Source organism: Ursus maritimus, unplaced genomic scaffold (genome assembly GCF_017311325.1).
Source record: "Ursus maritimus isolate PB19 unplaced genomic scaffold, ASM1731132v1 scaffold_30, whole genome shotgun sequence".
NCBI lineage: Eukaryota > Metazoa > Chordata > Mammalia > Carnivora > Ursidae > Ursus > Ursus maritimus.
This window is the reverse complement of record NW_024425564.1, coordinates 24,889-43,831: the sequence shown is the minus strand read 5'-3', so window position 1 is coordinate 43,831 and position 18,943 is coordinate 24,889. Positions and strand designations below refer to the sequence as shown.

The 18,943-nt window shown below is 37.9% G+C and overlaps 1 protein-coding gene across 1 annotated transcript in view; it reads left to right on the top strand.

The window, feature by feature from the left end:
* Positions 1 to 18,943, top strand: part of LOC103665425 (dynein heavy chain 8, axonemal-like) — a 148,817-nt gene that overhangs the window by 105,247 nt on the left and 24,627 nt on the right. Inside the window, exons 24-29 of the mRNA XM_008693362.1 lie at positions 1,762 to 1,837; positions 3,002 to 3,197; positions 9,128 to 9,324; positions 9,872 to 9,998; positions 11,957 to 12,192; positions 14,101 to 14,205. Coding sequence (XP_008691584.1) covers positions 1,762 to 1,837; positions 3,002 to 3,197; positions 9,128 to 9,324; positions 9,872 to 9,998; positions 11,957 to 12,192; positions 14,101 to 14,205 — 937 coding nt within the window. The remainder of the gene's footprint in view (positions 1 to 1,761; positions 1,838 to 3,001; positions 3,198 to 9,127; positions 9,325 to 9,871; positions 9,999 to 11,956; positions 12,193 to 14,100; positions 14,206 to 18,943) is intronic.

Genomic DNA, 18,943 nt, shown 5'->3' with positions numbered 1-18,943 from the left:
TAGGTTGTCAAATAAGTTACTCAATGATCCAGTGTGCTGTTCACTGCCTCTGTCGTGTCAGCTCTTTGTGCTTCGTAAAACTCTTTCTTGTTCTGGGATTGTGCCCTTTTAAATACAGTTTACATTTGTCTTATTGTTGCATCTTGGATTTCACAATAAGACTATGAATTAGAGGTTTTCCCCCTCTATTTGCTTGCTCTTGGTTCAAAGAATTCCTTGCAATAATGTGTTTATCTATGGTCCTGTGTCCTAAAGTTGGGTCTTCACGTTGAACTGGGGAGGCTTTGTGTTTATGATTCTCACCGCCCCCCCATCTGCTTGCATATAAACGGAGGTGTAGTTTTTAAGTAATTTTCCAGCACGTGAAACCTACATATGGTCAATTAAAGCACAGCTCCTCTCTAATATTAAGAAGAGACCTGTTTTATCATCTTCAAAAGATTGTCTGTGTACCCGACAGGATATTATTATTATTATTATTATTATTATTATTATGTTCAATTAGCCTACCTGACAGGATTCATGGGAAAAATCACCTACACCTAAACATAAAATTTGTGAATTTCCAGAATAAAAGGGTAAATCCTGTAGGCATCCAAACAACAGGCTGTTACTTAGAAAACTGGCTTAACAGCAGAACCGTTGTCTGAAAGTGGAAAGAAAAGAAGCCAATGAAACAGTATCTGTAGAGTGTGAGAGAAAGACATTGTGATTCAGGCCGACAGCATTTCTTGCTATGGAGAAACATAAAACATTTATTAGAATTTTGTTTGGGACGGGGACAGAGGTCAAGGCAGAGGGAGATAAGCCAACTAATTTGTAGCTGTGGTAGGTGTTCCTCATTCCTGTACTCACGTGTCTGTATGTGGGGGCTTGGCCTGGGCATGAATATGTTCTTTAACAAAGCAAGGTTTAGGGGCTCCTGGGTGGCTCAGTTGGTTAAGCGTTGGACTCCTGATTTAGGTTCAGGTCATGATCTCAGCATGGTGAGATTGAGCCCCGCATCGGGCTCCATGCTGGGCGTGGAGTCTGCTTAAGATTCTCTCTCTTCTTCTTCCTCTTCCCTGCCCTTCTCTCTCTAAAACGAAAACGGAAACAAACAAACAAACAAAAAAAACAGTTTTTGGAGGGCTTTGACCAGAAATCTCCTGTGTAATCTTGCAAAATGAATGTATATAAGAAAGTATGTGAAGGTTCATGCTTTTTTGTTGGTGATCTTGTCTGGCATCTGTTACAGGGTGGAAACAGGATGTGCTTTTATTTTTTAATTTTTTTTAAAGATTTTATTTATTTGAGAGAGAGAGCAAGAGAGAGAGAGCATGAGTGAGGTGGAGGGAGCATTGGAGGGGGCAAAGGGAGAGGGACAAGCAAATTCCAGGCTGAGCAAGGAGCCCGACATGGGGCTCAATCCTAGGACCCTGGGATCATGACCTGAGCAGAAGTCAGACACTTAACCGACTGAGCCCCCAGGAGCCCCCAGGATGTGCTTTTAGTAGACATTATTAAATGGTTATTACTGAGAGAGAGCAACATTAAAATACTAGAAAGTGTGCAGGAGACTAATATTTCACTTCTAATAATATTAAAGCATTATGTGTTCTTAGTTTTCTGAAATATATGGTTTCATTATAAGTAACATCCCCCATGTAATTTGGTATTTTGAAAATGGTCTTTATTTTTGGGATCGAAAATGGTAGCAGAACCAAACTTTAATGAAATTTTAGGTTACGTTTTATAAGTTAAATGTGCGTCTTATTGCAGCCACCATGGACAAAGGCGATCAGAAGATGTTATTTCCTTTATAAAGACTGAAGTACATCTTGCGATTCCGAATGTGGTAAGTATAATTAAATATTCAAGTTAATACAATGATATTTTGGTAATTTTTAAAGAAGTACAGCACTACAACTGAACTTTCATTTAGAATAACTGCTTGGTTCTATGTATTCTTTTTTTTTCTTTTAAAGATTTTATTTATTTATTGGACAGAGAGAGACACAGTGAGAGGGAACACCAGCAGGGGGAGTGGGAGAGGGAGAAGCAGGCTTTCTGCCAAGCAGGGATCCGGATGCAGGGCTCGATCCCAGGACCCTGGGATCATGACCTGAGCCGAAGGCAGACGCGTAACGACTGAGCCACCCAGGCGCCCCTCTATGTATTCTTTAGCTTCACCAGTATTTAACAAAAATCTGAACATTATTTTTATCTATTATTAAAAATTACTCTGCATAGTTCATGGTGTATTGAAAGTTGGCGTAAGAGATGAGTTAAGCATCTGTTCAGCCATCAGTCAGCAAGTACTCTAAAAATATTCTTGCTTTTTCTTTCTTCAAGTATTAAATTATCTAAATACTCCATCTCAGAAGTCCAGATCCCACCCCCAACATACAACTGTGAGGTAACCAAGAATGGCAGAAGAGAAAGAAAGAAAGGGCCTATGCCCCGAGCACTGGGACCCTTATGCCTTCTCCTGGCACTTATTTCTACCACCGTCCCAGCTTCCCCTTGGCATTTGGAACGAGTGACTGAGGGGCAGTCTTTTGTGGGCCACAGGGTAAGGCCAGGCAGAAACAATCTGTGACTCCTCTACCACCATCAATACTGACACGGTTTAGCCTCCCGGAGGAGAGCTTTTGTGCTTATTTGTCACACATTCCAAAGAACTGAGGCCAGAACCTTGGCAGTATAGTTTCTTCAGTCACTTTGCTTCCTGGGCTCTAACCCAGGGTCCACAATTTCTGGCTGTATCCAGAAATTTCCCTCACAGGGAAAGGATGACAAGTACTGTGCTTGACCTGTTTAGCCTGCAGGAAATGATAGAATGGGCAAACCTCAGGATAGAGAAAATCCACAGCCTATCCTCCTCTAACAGGCCTCTTCCCAGAGCAGCCTGCCACTGGGCCAGCTGAGGCTTTCCTGCCCAGTGAGGGAGGGGCTGGTGAGAAACTGGGAGGGGTGGTATGTGACGCCAGTACCAGGAGCCTGATTCTTCTGTCCACAGGTAATGATTCCTAGTTTGGATGACATTCAACAAGCCATCAACCGGATGATCCAGCTCACCCTGGAGGTCAGCAGAGGAGTGGCTCACTGGGGGCAACAGCAGACCCGTCACATCAAGACTGCCGTCACCAGTCCCAGCCGTACTGCAACTGATGTGACCCCTGTAAACGCAGCAAAACCGGCTAAGAAGGAAGAGAGTAAGAATGTTAAAACAAATCTCAGATGAATAGGATCTTAGACTCATAACAACTAGCCGATGGTCTTTATGATTCTTCCTGGGTATGACAGCATATAGATTTAAAAAATTTTAATTCCAGCGTAGCTAACATATGGTGTTACATTAGCTTCAGGTGTACAAGATAGTGATTCAACACTTCCATATATTACTCAGTGCTCATCAAGATAAGTGTACTCTTGATCCCCTTCACCTGTCTCCCCCAGCCCCCCCCCCCACCTCCCCTCTGGTCACCATCTGTTTGCTCTCTATAGTTAAGAGTCTGCTTTTTGGTTTGTCTCTCTTTTTTTTCCCCTTTGTTCATTTGTTTTGTTTTGTAAATTCCACATATGAGTGAAGTCATATGGTATTTGTCTTTCTCTGATGGGCTTATTTCACTTAGCGTTATACTCTCTAGCTCCAGCCATGTTGCTGCAAATGGCAAGATTCCATTCTTTTTCATGGCTAATTATGTTTATTTGTTAAATTTTGCAGTAAAAATTAAAAAAAATGAGTGTTCTCCATCCTCCATCATAAATATCACATACAGACATTTCCCTCTAGAGTTTGGACATAGGTGAACAAGGATTTTATCACTGTTCTACTATCATAATCTAAGATTTGAAGAAAAATTATAGCAAGGCTTAGTACTAATTCTACTTTCAGCATTGTATTTGGTCCAGTGAACTTAGTTTGCTAGAACATGGTACTTAAAAGTTCTGGGTCATGTGTTCCTTGTACATAAAGTACATAGCTGTTCCCTGAAGTAGTTATGAGTGTAATATGGCACTGACCCAAAGTTTGATGGACATTTTGGGGCACTTTTGTATAGAATGCCAAACTATTGATAAGTAAAAATTGCATTAATTTTGGATGTAAATGTGATATGTGTATCTGATTACCACAAGGTAATCATGATTACCATTCTCTCCTTCACCTGGGTGCTGAGTACACTGAAATTATTTTCCTTCTTATTTAATACATTTTATATATGTCATATTCTTCTTTACTGTTTTATATGTGCTGCTGTGTATATGATATATTTTAATCACCCATACACATCCTTCTAGCACACTAGGAATATGAAGGATTTTCTGCTAATGGTATCTGTGGAAAATTTAGAAGCATTTATTTTCCATTAAAATGAAGAATAAAACAAGGAAGACTGCTATCATCACTTCTATTCAATATTTTATTGGAGAAATCGGACAATAAAAAATGAGATAATGAGAAAGGAAGACTAAGATTGTCCTTATTTTAAAGATCATTCATAGGAAATCCAATGCATCTAGAAAAAACTATTAGAACTAATATGTTCAGTAAAGTTTATGTATAAAAGACCAACATACAAAAGTATTTCTATAATGGTCAATAATTCAATTAGAATGTAATAGAATTATATGTCAATTATATCTCAATAAAGCTGGGAAAATTTTAATAGAAAAATGGGTTTTTCAATAGCCACAAAACCATAAGGTACTTAATTAATAAATGTAAAAAATATTTGCATAACATTTTTGGAGAAAATAATTATTATTGAATGGTATAATGGAAGATAGGAATAAATGCACAACATGAAGAATTCAGTTTTTTAAATTAATTTACAGACTCGATACAATTCCAATGAAATCACAACAGAATTTTTTATACAATTTGTTAAATTAATTTTATTTTTTTCTGTAAAATTATATGGAAATGCAAAGAGCCAAAAATAGCTCAAAATATTGGTGAAGGAAAACAAGGTAGAGGGTCCTGTCCTGCCACATAGGAAGGAGTGTTATTAAGCCAGACTAACTTAAAAAAATCTCTTAATGGTCCTAGAATAGATAGATCAATGGCACAGGACAGAGGGTGCAGAAACACTTATATATATGAAAATTAGATATATGACACAGGTAGACTTACTAATCAAGGGGGAAAGATTTTGTAAAGATTTTTATTTATTTACTCATTTGAGAGAAAGACAGAGAGAGCACAAGCAGGGGGAGAGGCAAAGGGAGAGGGAGAAACAGACTCCTCTCTGAGCAGGGAGCCTGACTCGGGGCTTGATCCCAGGATGCTGAGATCATGACCTTAGCCGAAGTCAGACTCTTAACCAACTGAGCCACCCAGGCACCCCTTAAATTAGATTTTAAAAGCATCTTAAATTCATACCCATTATTCTATATTTTATAGCACTGTTAAATACACACACACGCACACACGCACACACACACACGCACATACATTCTATAACATTGTTTGAATCAAACATAACATATATTTATGACATTAGGGTAGGGAGAAATTCTTTGGACATACAAAGGTCAAACCATAGAAGAAAATATGTTTAAGTTTGACTTCTTTATATTTAAAAACATTCTTTAAAGGATCCTTAAATTAAAATGACTGTGCTGAAATCCTTAATAAAATGTCAGCAAACTGAATCCAGAAACATATAAAAGGGAGCATCTATTTTGACCAAAAGAGGCTTATCCCAGAAGTAGAAGGTTGGTTTAACATGCTAAAATACACCCTATTAATAGAATAAAGAACAAAATCACATGATCACCTTAGTAGACACAGAAGGGATTTGGCAAAATCCAACTCTCTTTCATCGTAAACATATTCAACAATCTGGGGATAGAACTGAACTTCTTCAACCTCATAAAGGGCAACTATGAAAAACCTATAGTCAACATCCTACTGAATGGTGAAAGAATAAATTATTTCCCCCTAAGATCAGGAACAAGTTAAAAATGCCAACTTTCATCACATCTATACAACATTATACTGGGGACTCAATCTAGTGGATTAAATAAGAAATTAAGGATATACAGACTGGAAAGGAAGAGGCAAAACTGGCTTTATTAATAGATAACATTATCATGTATGCAAAAACAGCCTCAGGAATACATACACATGCAAAACTATTAGAATTAATAAATGAGTTCCACAAGTATGCAGGATATAAAGTCAATATACAAAGCTCAATTATATTCCTAAATACTAGGAATGAACAATCTGAAAATGAAATTAAAAAAAACAATTTCATTCACAATAATATCATAAAGAATAAATTTAACAGAAGAAGTGTAAGGCCTGTACACTGGAAGCTACAAAACATTGCTGAAAGATACACCATGTTCATGGATTGGAAGCCTCAGTACTGCTAAAATGGCAGTTCTCCCAAATTAATATATAGATTTAGTGGAATCTCTATCAAAATTCCAGAAAGTGGTTTTGGAGAAATCGAGTTGATCCTAAAATCTGAATAGGGAATAGGAAAATTCAAAGAAACTGTTAATAGCCAGTACAATTTTGAAAAAGGTTAGTAAAGCTGGAGTACTTGCATGACTTGATTTCGAAACATGATATAAAGTTACAGTAAGCAAAGCCGTGCAGTGTTGGCCTAAGGAGAGATGTTTATATCAGTGGGACAGAGAAGGCAATCTAGATATAAACTTTAGAGTCACTTGACTTTCTGAAAGGATACCAAGTCAAAAAATGGGGTAATGGATTGTCTCTTCAACACATGGTGCTGGAAAAATTAGACATACATATGCAAAAAAAAAATGAAGTTGTTCTCTTACCTCACACCATTCAAAGAAATTAATTCAGTCAACTATAGAAGAACTAAAACTATAAAAATTTTAGAAGAGAACATGTAAGAAGTTAGTGATTTGGGGGTTAGACAAAAATTTCTCAGATATGACAGCAAAAACATGATCCATAACAAAGAAAATTGACAAATTGGACTTCAACCAAATTAAAAACTTTTGCTCTTCAAAAGACGCCATTTAAAAAATTAAAAAGGGAAGCCACACATTTGGCGAAAATATTTGCAACTCACACATCTGATATAAAGTACTTGTATTCAAAGTATATAAAGAACTCAAACAATAAGAAGACCATCACCCTCCCCAAGTGGGCAAAAGATGAGTTCAAAGAAGATATATGAATGGCTAAAGAACACATGAAAAGATGCTCAGCATCATTAGTTATTAGGGAAATACAGGTTAAAACCATGATGATATGGTCAGTTAGTTAAGTCAGACAGCACACCTACTGGAATGGATGAAATTTAAAAAAAACCAAAACTACAATACTAACTGTTGACACCCTGAAACTCCGATGCATTGCTGAGGGGAATGTATAGAAAGGTACAGCCACTTTGGAACCAGTTTGGCACTTTCTTAAAAAGCTGAGCATACCTTTACCATTTGGCTCAGGAATTCCACTCTTAGGAATTTACCCAAGAGAAAGGAAGTATGCCCATGTAAAGGTGTGACTGTTCACTGCTGCATTATTTGTAATAGCTTCAAACTGCTAGCAACCCAAATGTCCAAAAACTGGTCAATGGACAAACAAAACGAGGTGAAATGCCTCTGTGCAATGAAAGGGATAGAACGACCAGGACCTGCAACATTAGTTACTTAGTTAATTAAGCCAATACCTTGTAGTTTCTTTTGCTTCAATTTTGATTAAAATTAAGACAAAAGAGCAAATGAGTGACCTGGTCTTAAGAGGAGACTGTGGCAGATTCAACAGGGGTGCCCTTTTAAGTAATGCTTCCCAGCTTCGGCTAATTGGTGCCGTGCAGGAACGTGGGTCCTGTACTACCAGATTAAATCCTTTTATTTTTATTTTTATTTCTTTTTTAAAAATTGTTTGAGAGAGATAAAAAGAGAGAGGAGGGATAGAGAGAGAGTCTTAAGCAGGTTCCATGCCCAGCATGGAGCCTGAGGTAGGGCTCAACTTGGGGCTTGATCTCACAACCCTGAGATCGTGACCTGAGCCAAAATCAAGAATCAGACATAACCAAGTGAGCCCCCAAGCTGCCCTAGATTAAATCTTTTTTTATTTTTTTAAATTTTCTTAAAGATTTTATTTATTTATTTGAGAGAAAGAGAGAGCACAAGCAGGGGGAGCAGCAGGCTCCCCGCTGAGGAGGGAGCCTGATATGGGGCTTGATCCCAGGACCCTGGGATCATGACCTGCCAGCTGAAGGCAGACGCTTAACTGACTGAGACACCCAGGTGCCCCAGATTAAACCTTATTAAAAGAGAATTTAGAAATCTAGAATTCTGCATGAAAGATCATGCTTTTTAATTATTCACAACTGTTGTGAAAAAGCAAGGCATTGTTTGGGCCAAACTATCTGTATAGTCTGTTTGATGGGGAATACTTAAGAATTTTGATCAAGGCAATGACATGACCAGATTTTGGCAAGAGTTGTTTATCGCGTGGTTAACAGTGATTGCATGATCTCGATATACCAGATGTTGAGCTGAAGATGAACATAACGTTGTCTCATTTAATCCTCACAAGTATTTTCATGAAGATTAAAAAACTGGCCTAAGGTTATTTCGGTAATAAATGCGGTGCATCTCTTTTAACCACCAAGCTGTTCTGTAGAGCAGCAGTGCCAGCTCTTTTGACTTTCCCTTGGAGAACTTATGGGGGGGGGGAGGTTTTCATCAGTGACTTTCCCTTCTCTGAATACAGTTTTCCCACATTAAAGAAATCTAGACCCCAAATCTGACCCAGTGGTTTAGTAAGAGTTAGTGAAGGTATAAGAGAATAGCTCTTACTACTTGGAGGGAGAGTCTTTTAAAAACTACAGTTTGGGGGGCGCCTGGGTGGCACAGCGGTTAAGCGCCTGCCTTCGGCTCAGGGCGTGATCCTGGCGTTACGGGATCGAGCCCCACATCAGGCTCCTCCGCTATGAGCCTGCTTCTTCCTCTCCCACTCCCCCTGCTTGTGTTCCCTCTCTCGCTGGCTGTCTCTATCTCTGTCGAATAAATAAATAAAATCTTAAAAAAAAAAAACAAAAAAAGCAAAAAAAACTACAGTTTGGGAAAAGTCCATAAATAGTAACATTGATAATATTTAAAGTTGAATATAGAAGTTATATAAAAAATCTGTTTTCAGGATCTTTTGAAGAAATTATTCCTGCAAGGAAACTGAAGAATTTTTATCCAGGGGTAGCAGAGCACAAGGATATTTCCAAGCTGGTTCTCCTCCTTTCTTCCTCTGTGAATTCTCTACGGAAGGCGGCTCACGAGGCCTTGCAGGACTTCCAAAAGTACAAGACGCTCTGGACCGAGGACCGAGACGTGAAAGTGAAGGTGTGTTTCTGCTACCTGAGATGCAGTTTGGGTTTGAGTTGTTTATATCTGACTTGTGCGAGAGGACCAGGAAGGTATCAGTGGTCGTGAGAGGAATTCATGAGCAGAGGTCGGGAACCTGAAAATGCCCAGCACCTAATATATTCGACTTTCTGCAGTTCTCACATTGATTCTCTGAGGCAACTGAGAGGACTGAGACTCAGGCAGATTTCATTTAATCCTATTACATTCCAGACACATTCAGAAGCTGGGTATTCAAGAGTGTGTCACACTTACTTAGATACGGCTGTCCTCCTATTTAGAGACTCAAGGACGCATGAATAACATTATTATTATTATTATTATTATTATTATTATTATTATTATTATCCATGGTAGACTATGACATTCCCTCACATAGCCCCATCTTACAGTCTATTGGCTCATCCCTCTCTTTACTGAGCCACTGGCCTGACATACAAGTGGAAAAGTATATATATAATTTAAAAAGTCAGTGTGAGATTTGTACTATCAAAAAGCTAAAGAAAACACTGTTTCCTTACTACAGGAGTTCTTGGCTAACAACCCCTCTCTGACTGAAATCAGATCAGAAATTCTACACTTTGCCACTTTTGAACAGGAGATCGATGAGTTGACGCCTGTTATTGTTGTGGGAGCACTTGAACTGCATACAGGTATTTTAAAAATGTTATGTAAAGTATCTGTATTTTTCACATGAGATGTTGCTTTATTTAGAAAGCAGTTATGAAGCTACTTTGGTAGAATACTGTCAGTATCAAATATTTCTGGACCACCAATATTGTTCATATATAGGTTATATATATCTATATATACAATGTGTGTCATATAATATATTATTTTATATTCTTTGCATATAATATTATACCAGGGTGGCTTAATATACTGAATACAATACAATCCCTCAATTGGCAAACAACTAAGCTACAGGTGAAACTCTTTTTTTCAGGTTACGATGAGGAAGGAGTTGTATACATGAGATAGGAATCAAACAATTTGAGGTTTCCTGAGAAGTTAATCCACTTGGGATTAGAGTATCAAAGGATGATGAGACAGCCACTTAATATCTGAAATAAAAATCCCAAGCTGATTTTACTGATTATAAGAGTAAGGGAGAGTGATGCTGGTCAAGCCCAGTGTTCCCCTAGAGCACTCTCATACAGGGTGTCTGGGCAGCACGGGGTTTAAAGGACTGTAGGTGTAAACAGGTTAACATCATCTGTAGAAAGATGTTTAGTCAGGTGAGATTGCTGTTGATTGGTTAGCACTCAGAGGCGGGCTTATTGATATGTTCTTTTTGATTGGTTGACATTCAGATGGGAGGGGCTGATGCTGATTGGGTGGCAAAAGTATGTGACCTGAGAGGTCAGTTGGTCTATGGCTTGGGTTTAAAACTGGGTTATGGTGGCTACTTATTGCCATGGTTACAGTGGTACAGTCTTGTCAGAAGTTGGTGAGAAGATTTTATTCTCAGAAGATACTTGAATGACCTATTTTACATCAACTATCCTCCTTAAGTAGATTTTCACCTCTATCCTTAAGGAGTAAGTGTAACTGTGACTCTAGAATTTGGCTATCAGGGTTACCTGACTTCTTTAACTGCATCCCTTCTGCTGGTGATAATGACATCACTCATCCCATGAACTGCTTTATGTGAGACACTTAGCATACTACCTGGCAAATAGTTGATGTTCAATAAATATGAAATACTGTTACTATTTTTTAAAGATTTATTTGTTTATTTGAGAAAGAGAGAGAGCATGGGGGAACCAGGGGAGAGGACCAGAGGGAGAGGGAGAGAGAGAATCTCAAGCAGACTCCCCACTGAAAATGGAGCCACACATAGGGCTTGATTCCGCCACCCTGAGATCATGACCTGAGCTGAAATCAAGAGTTGGCAGCTCAACAGACTGAGCCATCCAGGCACCCCTTAAGTACTGTTATTAAATCTATCAAGAAGGGATTTAATTTGGGAAGAATCACAAATAGTTGAAGGGAATATTTAGTTAGAAATCAGAAAGTATACTTCAGGGGCAATAATTCCAAGAACTGTAGACTTCTGAAAAATTAGTTTACCTATTATTATCACAATTACTTAAAATTCCTATTTGTTTGCTCAAAGTGGTTAGCACTGTGATTCCTCATATAAAAACCAATGCTAGCACACTGTGAAAGCTGGCTGGGGGCTTGGTTTTAGAGAGAGGAAACTAAGAAATAGAATAGGCAGCAACAGTTTTAAAAAAGGGGGAAGGTGGGCTGAATGCTTGGGGACTGAGGAAAAGGAGAAGACAGGGTCACGAGGCTCAGACCTCATGAGAGGATCTCTCAGCCTCAACCAATAAGCTGGCTGTATGTTTCCTCACCTCCCTAGTCCTCTCAGTCTAACTGTTGGAAGTTGGTGGGGAGCAGCCATGTTTCAAGCCTGGCAGGGCTTGGAGGTTGAGGGATACCAAGAGAAGAAAACAGGAATGTGTAAGGATTGATAAGAGAGAGTTGACTGGTTAGAGCTGTGATCATCAAATAGGGCGGTGCAGTTAGAAATGCTTAGATTAGACGTGAAGTAGTTTCAGAATATCAGTTGTATTCCATTCCGATCTTTCTTCCTTTTCCCCAGAGCCAATGAAATTGGCCTTATCAATTGAGGCTAAGGCATGGAAGATGTTACTCTGTCGATACTTGAATGAAGAATACAAAAAGAAGATGTCAGACATGATAGCATTTATCAATGAATACTTGAAAAAGTTATCCAGACCTATTCGTGATTTAGATGATGTCAGGTTTGCGATGGAAGCCTTATCATCTATCCGTGATAATGAAATTCAAATGGACATGACTTTGGGACCAATTGAAGTAAGAAATGATCACATTTTTCTTTCTTGAAATACTTTTTTTTTTTTAAAGAGAGACACACTAAAACATTGATTCTGTTAACATACTTCCTTCATCTGTTTTATGGCACAGTCTGCCAGTTTCTCCTTTCTGATTTGATGTCCTTGGAGGGCTTTTGGCAATTACCAACAGTGAACAGTATACAAAGGAATATTAATATATTCATAATGCTGCACTGGTCTAGACAGTCTTCAGTTTTTTATGCTAGCACCAACATTTTACAGAAATGAATACTTGTGCTCTTTCATGTTGATTCCAACATGCTAGGCAAGTTCTCCAAATATCTTTGGCTTTCCTTTGAAATCACTTATAGGTCTCACTCACAACCAATGGCATACCGAGGGCAGCGTGGTGGGAGCAGTCCACTTAGGCTTAATAGTAAACTGTTGGAACTAACATCAACCAGAGATGTTTTTAGGGTAGAGTACTATATTGGTTTCCTACTCTGGCTATAACAAATTACCATAAACTTAATGGCTTAAAACAACACAAACATATTATTTTATAGTTCTACAGATCATAAGTCCAAAAATGGATTTTATGGGGCTAAAGTCAAGATGTCAGAAGGGCTGTATTCTTTGTGGAGGCTCCAGGAAAGGGTCTATTCCTTGCCTTTTCCAGCTTCTAGAAGCCACCTGCATTCCTTGGCTTACAGCCCCTTCCAGCAATGGTGTCACTCCTGCCCCTGCTTCAGTCTTCACATCTTCTCTGGCTTGACTCTCCTGCCTCCCTCTTTNNNNCCTTATATGGACCTTTGTGATTATGTTGGGTCCACCCAGTTGGTCCAGGATAATCTCCCCACCCCAAGTTTTGCTTTGTTTTGTTTTTAAACATACTCGCATCTGCAAAGTCCCTTTTGCCATGTAAAGTAACGTATTCACAGACTCTGGAGATTAGGATGTGGACAACATTGGAGAGGCCATTATTTTGTCTACCACAAGTATTTCATGACTAATATTTAAATTCCTGGCTCATGGTGATAATAAAAATCAGACTCTGAATTTATTTTATTACCTTTTTTTTTCTTTAAAGAGAGAGAGTGCACTTGTATGAGCAATGGGGGAGGCACAGAAGGCAAGGAAGAGAGAGATTCTTAAACAGGCTCCATGCCCAGTGTGGAGCCAGATGCGGGGCTCAATCTCACAACCCTGCAATCATGACCTGAGGTGAAATCAAGGGTTGGATGCTTTACCCACTGAGTCACTCGGGTGTCCCAGAAACTTTATTCTTCAGCATAAATTCTTTTAGTAAATCCAGTTGCCAATCCATCCCTTTGACCATTCAAGTTTCTTTTCTTCAGAGTATCTCCCACATTGTTGTTTCATTCTGTTCTTATATAGCCAATGCATATTTTAGTAGCGTAATGAGAAGATATTTTGCAGAGTGTTGCACAACATCAAAGAGGAGAGAGAGACAGAAAATGATTCTAGGGATATTTCCTAAGATACTATTTCTTTCTTTCTTCTTTTTTTATGTAGGCTCCATGCCTAGCCTGGAGCCCAGTGTGGGGCTCGAACTCATGACTGTGAGATTAAGACCTGAGCTGAGACCAAGAGTCAGATGCTCAACCAACTGAGCCACCCAGGGGCCCCGACTAAGAGAGTATTTCAGTGTGATCTGCCTGCATCTCCATCAGAATCACCTAGGTGCTTATTAGATTTCAGAGTGTAAGATCTAGAGTCAATGTCTGGGATCAGGGACAATCTAGAGGTGCTTTATATACATGTTTAATTTTGGAACCACTCTTCTGGAATATACTCTCTTCTTCGAAGAATGGGAAGAATAAGAATGTGTTTCTAGAAGGCATCTAAATCATTTGGCATTTGCTTTCCTTGTGACGTTTCTGAAACTCTACTCCCACTTTTTCAGGAAGCCTATGCTATTTTAAACAGATTTGAAGTTGAAGTAACCAAAGAAGAATCAGAAGCAGTCGATACCTTGAGATATTCTTTCAACAAACTGCAGAGCAAAGCTGTAAGTACAAATTTAATTCTTATTTTTTTTATAATCACTATCTCTAAAAAAAAATTCATACATTTTAAAGCTTAAATATATATTATTTTAATAGCTTTATTGAGATGTAATTTACGTACCATACAATTTACCATTTCAAAGCATACAGTTCAGTGATTTTTAGTATGCTTATAGAGTTGCACAATCACCATCATTATCTAATTTTAGAACACTTTCTCTTCCTAAGAAAGACCCCATACCCATTAGCAGCCGTTCCATCTTCTCCTTCTTTCCCTAGCCCCTGGCAACCCTGAGTCTACTTCTCTGTCTCGATGGGTGTGCCTTTTCTGGACATGTAATATAGATGGACTCATACAATATGTAGCCTCGTGTGACTGGCTTCTTTCATTTAGCATAACGTTTTAACGTTTATCTGTGTTGTCCTCTGTACCACTACTTCATTCTCCTAATGGATAATGACGTTGAGCATCTTTTTGGTACTTATTGGCCATTCATCCATCTTGTTTGGAGAAATGTGAATTTAAATCCTTTGCTTTTTAAAAAAATGGGCTGTCTTTTCATTTTTGAGTTGTAAGAGTTCTTTATATATTTTGTATATTTGGATATCCCATATGAAAGGATTTGCAACTATCTTCTCTCTGTGGATTTTCTTTTCAATTTCTTTTTTTTTTCAAGTCTTTATTTGAATTCCATTTAGTTAACATACAGTAAAATATTAGTTTCAGGTGTACAATACAGTGATCCAACACCTCCTTACAACACCTAGTGCTCATCACAACAAGTGCATTCCTTAATCCCCATCACCTGTTTAACCCATCCCCCCATCCACCTCCCCTCCGGTAACCATCAGTTTGTTCTCTATCATTAAGAGTCTGTTTCTTGGTTTGCCTCTCTCTCTCTTTCTCTCTCTCTTGTTTCTCCCTTTGCTTGTTTGTTTTGTTTCTTAAATTCCACATAATGAGTGAAATCTTACGGTTTTTGTCTTGCTCTGACTGACTGATTTTGCTTAGCATGATATATCCATGTTGTTGCAAATGGCAAGATTTCATTCTTTTTTACAGTTGAGTAATATTCCATTATATATATATATATCCCACATCAAAATAAAAACCTTCTGCACAGCAAAGGAAACAATCAACAAAACTAAAAGACAACTTTGGGAATGGGAGAAGAGATTTGCAGATGACCTATCTGATGAAGGGTTAGCATCCAAAATATATAAAGATCTTATAAAACTCAGCACCCCAAAATGAATTATCCCATTCAAAAATGGTTGGAAGACATGAATAGACATTTGTCCAAAGAAGACAGACAGACGGCCAACACACACATGAAAAGATGCTCAACATCACTCATCATCAGGGAAATGCAAATCACAACTATCATGAGATATCACCTCACACCTGTCAGAATGGCTAAAATCAGCAACACAAGAAATAACAAGTATCGATGAGCATGTGGAGAAAGGAGAACCCTCTTGCACTGTTGGTGGGAATGGAAACTGGTGCGGCCACTGTGGAAGACAGTATGGAGGTTCATCAAAAAGTTAAAAATAGAACTATCCTATGATCCAGCAATGGCACTACTAGATGTCTATCCAAAGAACACAAAAATATTAATTCAAAGGGATACATGCACCCTGATGATTATAGCAACATGATCTACAACAGCCAAATTATGGAAACAGCTCAAGTGTCCATCAACTGATGAATGGATAAAGAAGATGTCTTTTCAGTTTCTTGATGGTGTCTTTCTTTTCTTTTTTTTTTCTTTTTTACTGTGTAAAAGACACAACATAAAATTTACCATCTTAATCATTTTTTAAGTGTATAGTTCAGGGGTATTAAAGACATTCACATTGTTGTGTAGACATTACTACTATACATCCCTATAACTCCTTTCATCTTATAAATCTGAAATTCTATGCCTATTAAACAGTAACTCCACATTCTCCCTCCCCACCCCCCCAGTCCCTGGTAACCACCATTCTGCTTTCTGTCTCTGAATTTGAAGCACAAACTTTTAAAATTTTGATGAAGTCTAATTTATCTATTTTTTTTTCTTTTGTGGCTTGTGATTTAGTATCATATATAGAAAGTGATTGCCTAATCCAGGTCATGAAGATTTACTACTATGTTTTCTTATGTCAATTTTATAATTTTAGCCCTTATATTTAGATTTCTGATACATTTTGAGTTAATTTTTGTATGGTGTGAGTTAGGGGTCCAACTTCATGCAAAAAAAGCCTGTGAATATCCAGTTGTCTCAGCACCATTTGTTGAAAAGACTATCCTTTCACCAACGGACGGTCTTGGCACCCTTACTGAAAATTAATTGTCCATAAATGTGGGGAATTTTTTCTGGACTCTCAATTCTATTCTGTTGATTCATATGTCTATCCCTATGCCAGTAACCTACTGGCTTGATTATTATAACTTTGTGCTAAGTTTTTTTTTTTTTTTAAATCATGGTAAAATACACATGGCATTTGCCATCTTAACTATTTTTTTTAAAGATCTGTTTATTTTAGAGAGCGAGAGAGAGAGGGAGGGAGAGAGTGTGTTTCTATGTGTGAGCAGTGGGAAGGGGCAGAGGGAGAGAGAGACTTAAGCAGGGTTTAAGAGCATGGAGTCTGACACGGGGCTCCATCTCACAACCCTGAGATCACGACCTGAGCCCAAACCAAGAGTCAGATGGTTAACTGACTGTGCCACCCAGGCCCCTCTCATCTTAACTATTTTTAAGTGTACAGTTCAATAGTGTTAAGTATATTCACATTGTTGTGCAACCAATCTCCAGAAGTTTTTCATCTTGCAAAACGAAACTCTGTATCCATTAAATAACAACTCCCCATTTCTCTTTCCTCAGTCCCTGACAACCACCATTCTGCTTTCTGCCTCTATAAATTTGACTACTTTTGGTACCTCATATAAGTAGGATCATACAATATTTGTCTTCTTGTGACTGGCTTATTTCAGTTAGCATAATGTCCTCAAGTTTCATCCATACTGTAGCAGGTGACAGAATTTCTTTCCTTTTCAAGACTGACTAATATTCCATGATATGTATGTGCCATATTTTGTTTTTTCATTCATTTATCAGTGGACACTTGGGACACTTCCACCTTTTGGCTTTTGTGAATAATGCTGCTATGAACATGAAAGTGCAGATATCTCTTTGAGACCCCACTTTCAGTTCTTTTGAATATGTACCCAGGAATAGATTTGCTGTATCATATAGTATCATTTTTAACTTTTTGAGATCCACTATACTCTTTTCCATAGCAGCTGCACCATTTTACATTCCCACCAAGAGTGCAAAAAGGTTCCAATTTCTTCACATCTTGCCAACACTTTTTATTTTCTGTTTCATTGATAGTGGGCATCCTAATAGGTGAGGAAGTATGTTATTGTGGTTTTGATTTGCATTTCCCTTATGTTATATGATGTTGAGCATCTTTTTATATGCTTATAAAAAGCATTTGTATATTTTCTTTGGAAAAAAGTCTATTCAAGTCCTTTGCCTATTTTAAAATTGAGTTGTTTGTGGTTTTCGTTGTTGTTGTTGAGTTATAGGTGTTCTTTATATATTTTGAATATCAATGCCACATCATATATATGATTTGCAAATATTTTCTCTTACCCCATAGGGTCCCTGTTCATTCTATTGATTGTATCTTGATAATTCCATTTACTTCTGTAAAGTCGGTGGTGATATTCCCTCTTTCATTCTTCATTTTAGGAATTTGAATCCTTTCTCCTTTATTCTTGGTTAGCCTAGGTAAAGGTTTGTCAATTCTCTTGATCTTTTCAAAGAGGAAATTTTTAGTTTGTTGATTTTCTCTATTGTTTTCCTATACTCTATATCATTTATCTGCGCTGTTATTTTTATTCTATCCTTCTGCTTGTTTTGGATTTAGTTTGTTCTTTGACTAGTTTGAAAAGGGTGGATGGTTAGGTTACTGATTTGAGACCTACTATCTTTTCATGCAGGCCTTTTTAGCTATAGATTTCCCTCTAAGCATTTTTGAAGTTGGTAAATATTTATTCAGTTAAACATTAAGAATGAACTCCAAGGGAGGGTCCAGATTCTTTAATTACAGTGAAAATTTTTATGAAATATTAATTAAACATTGGCTTAAAACTTTTTGTTTATAGAAAGATTTGTCACTGAGATTGAAGCAAGGCAGACTAACAAGGGCCCAGAGCTGAAATTGGGGTCATGACTTGTGATCCCAGCTCTGCCACCAGCCAATTGGGTGATCTTATGCAAGTTAATGACCTTCATTTCTCAATTTCCTCATGTGATCATTTAGGAATACATTAAGAATTGTTCTATACATGGTTATGAGGCTCCCTTGAAGTAATGTGTATAAAATGCTTTTTTCATGCTCGTGTTTATTTACATTCATGCTCAATATTGAATAATCACTTATTTTAAAAAACAATTGCTGGTTTCATCAGAAAAGTTCATCTTGGGAAGGAAATGGAGAACCCTCCGCTGAGATTTAGTGAAGCCCAACTTTCTGGTATTGTTCAGTGGAAAAGATTCACTTGGGTTGTTCTACCTCTTTAACTATAATGATAAGCCTATTGGCCCATCCTTTACAATCACCATTAATCTGAAAGTAGTCTATCTTCCAACCTAGACAGATGCTATTGTCAAGAACAGTTAAGAGCAGGAGCCCTGGAGCCAAACAGCCAGGTTTTGAATGTTGACCTTGCCTCACGCTGATGCT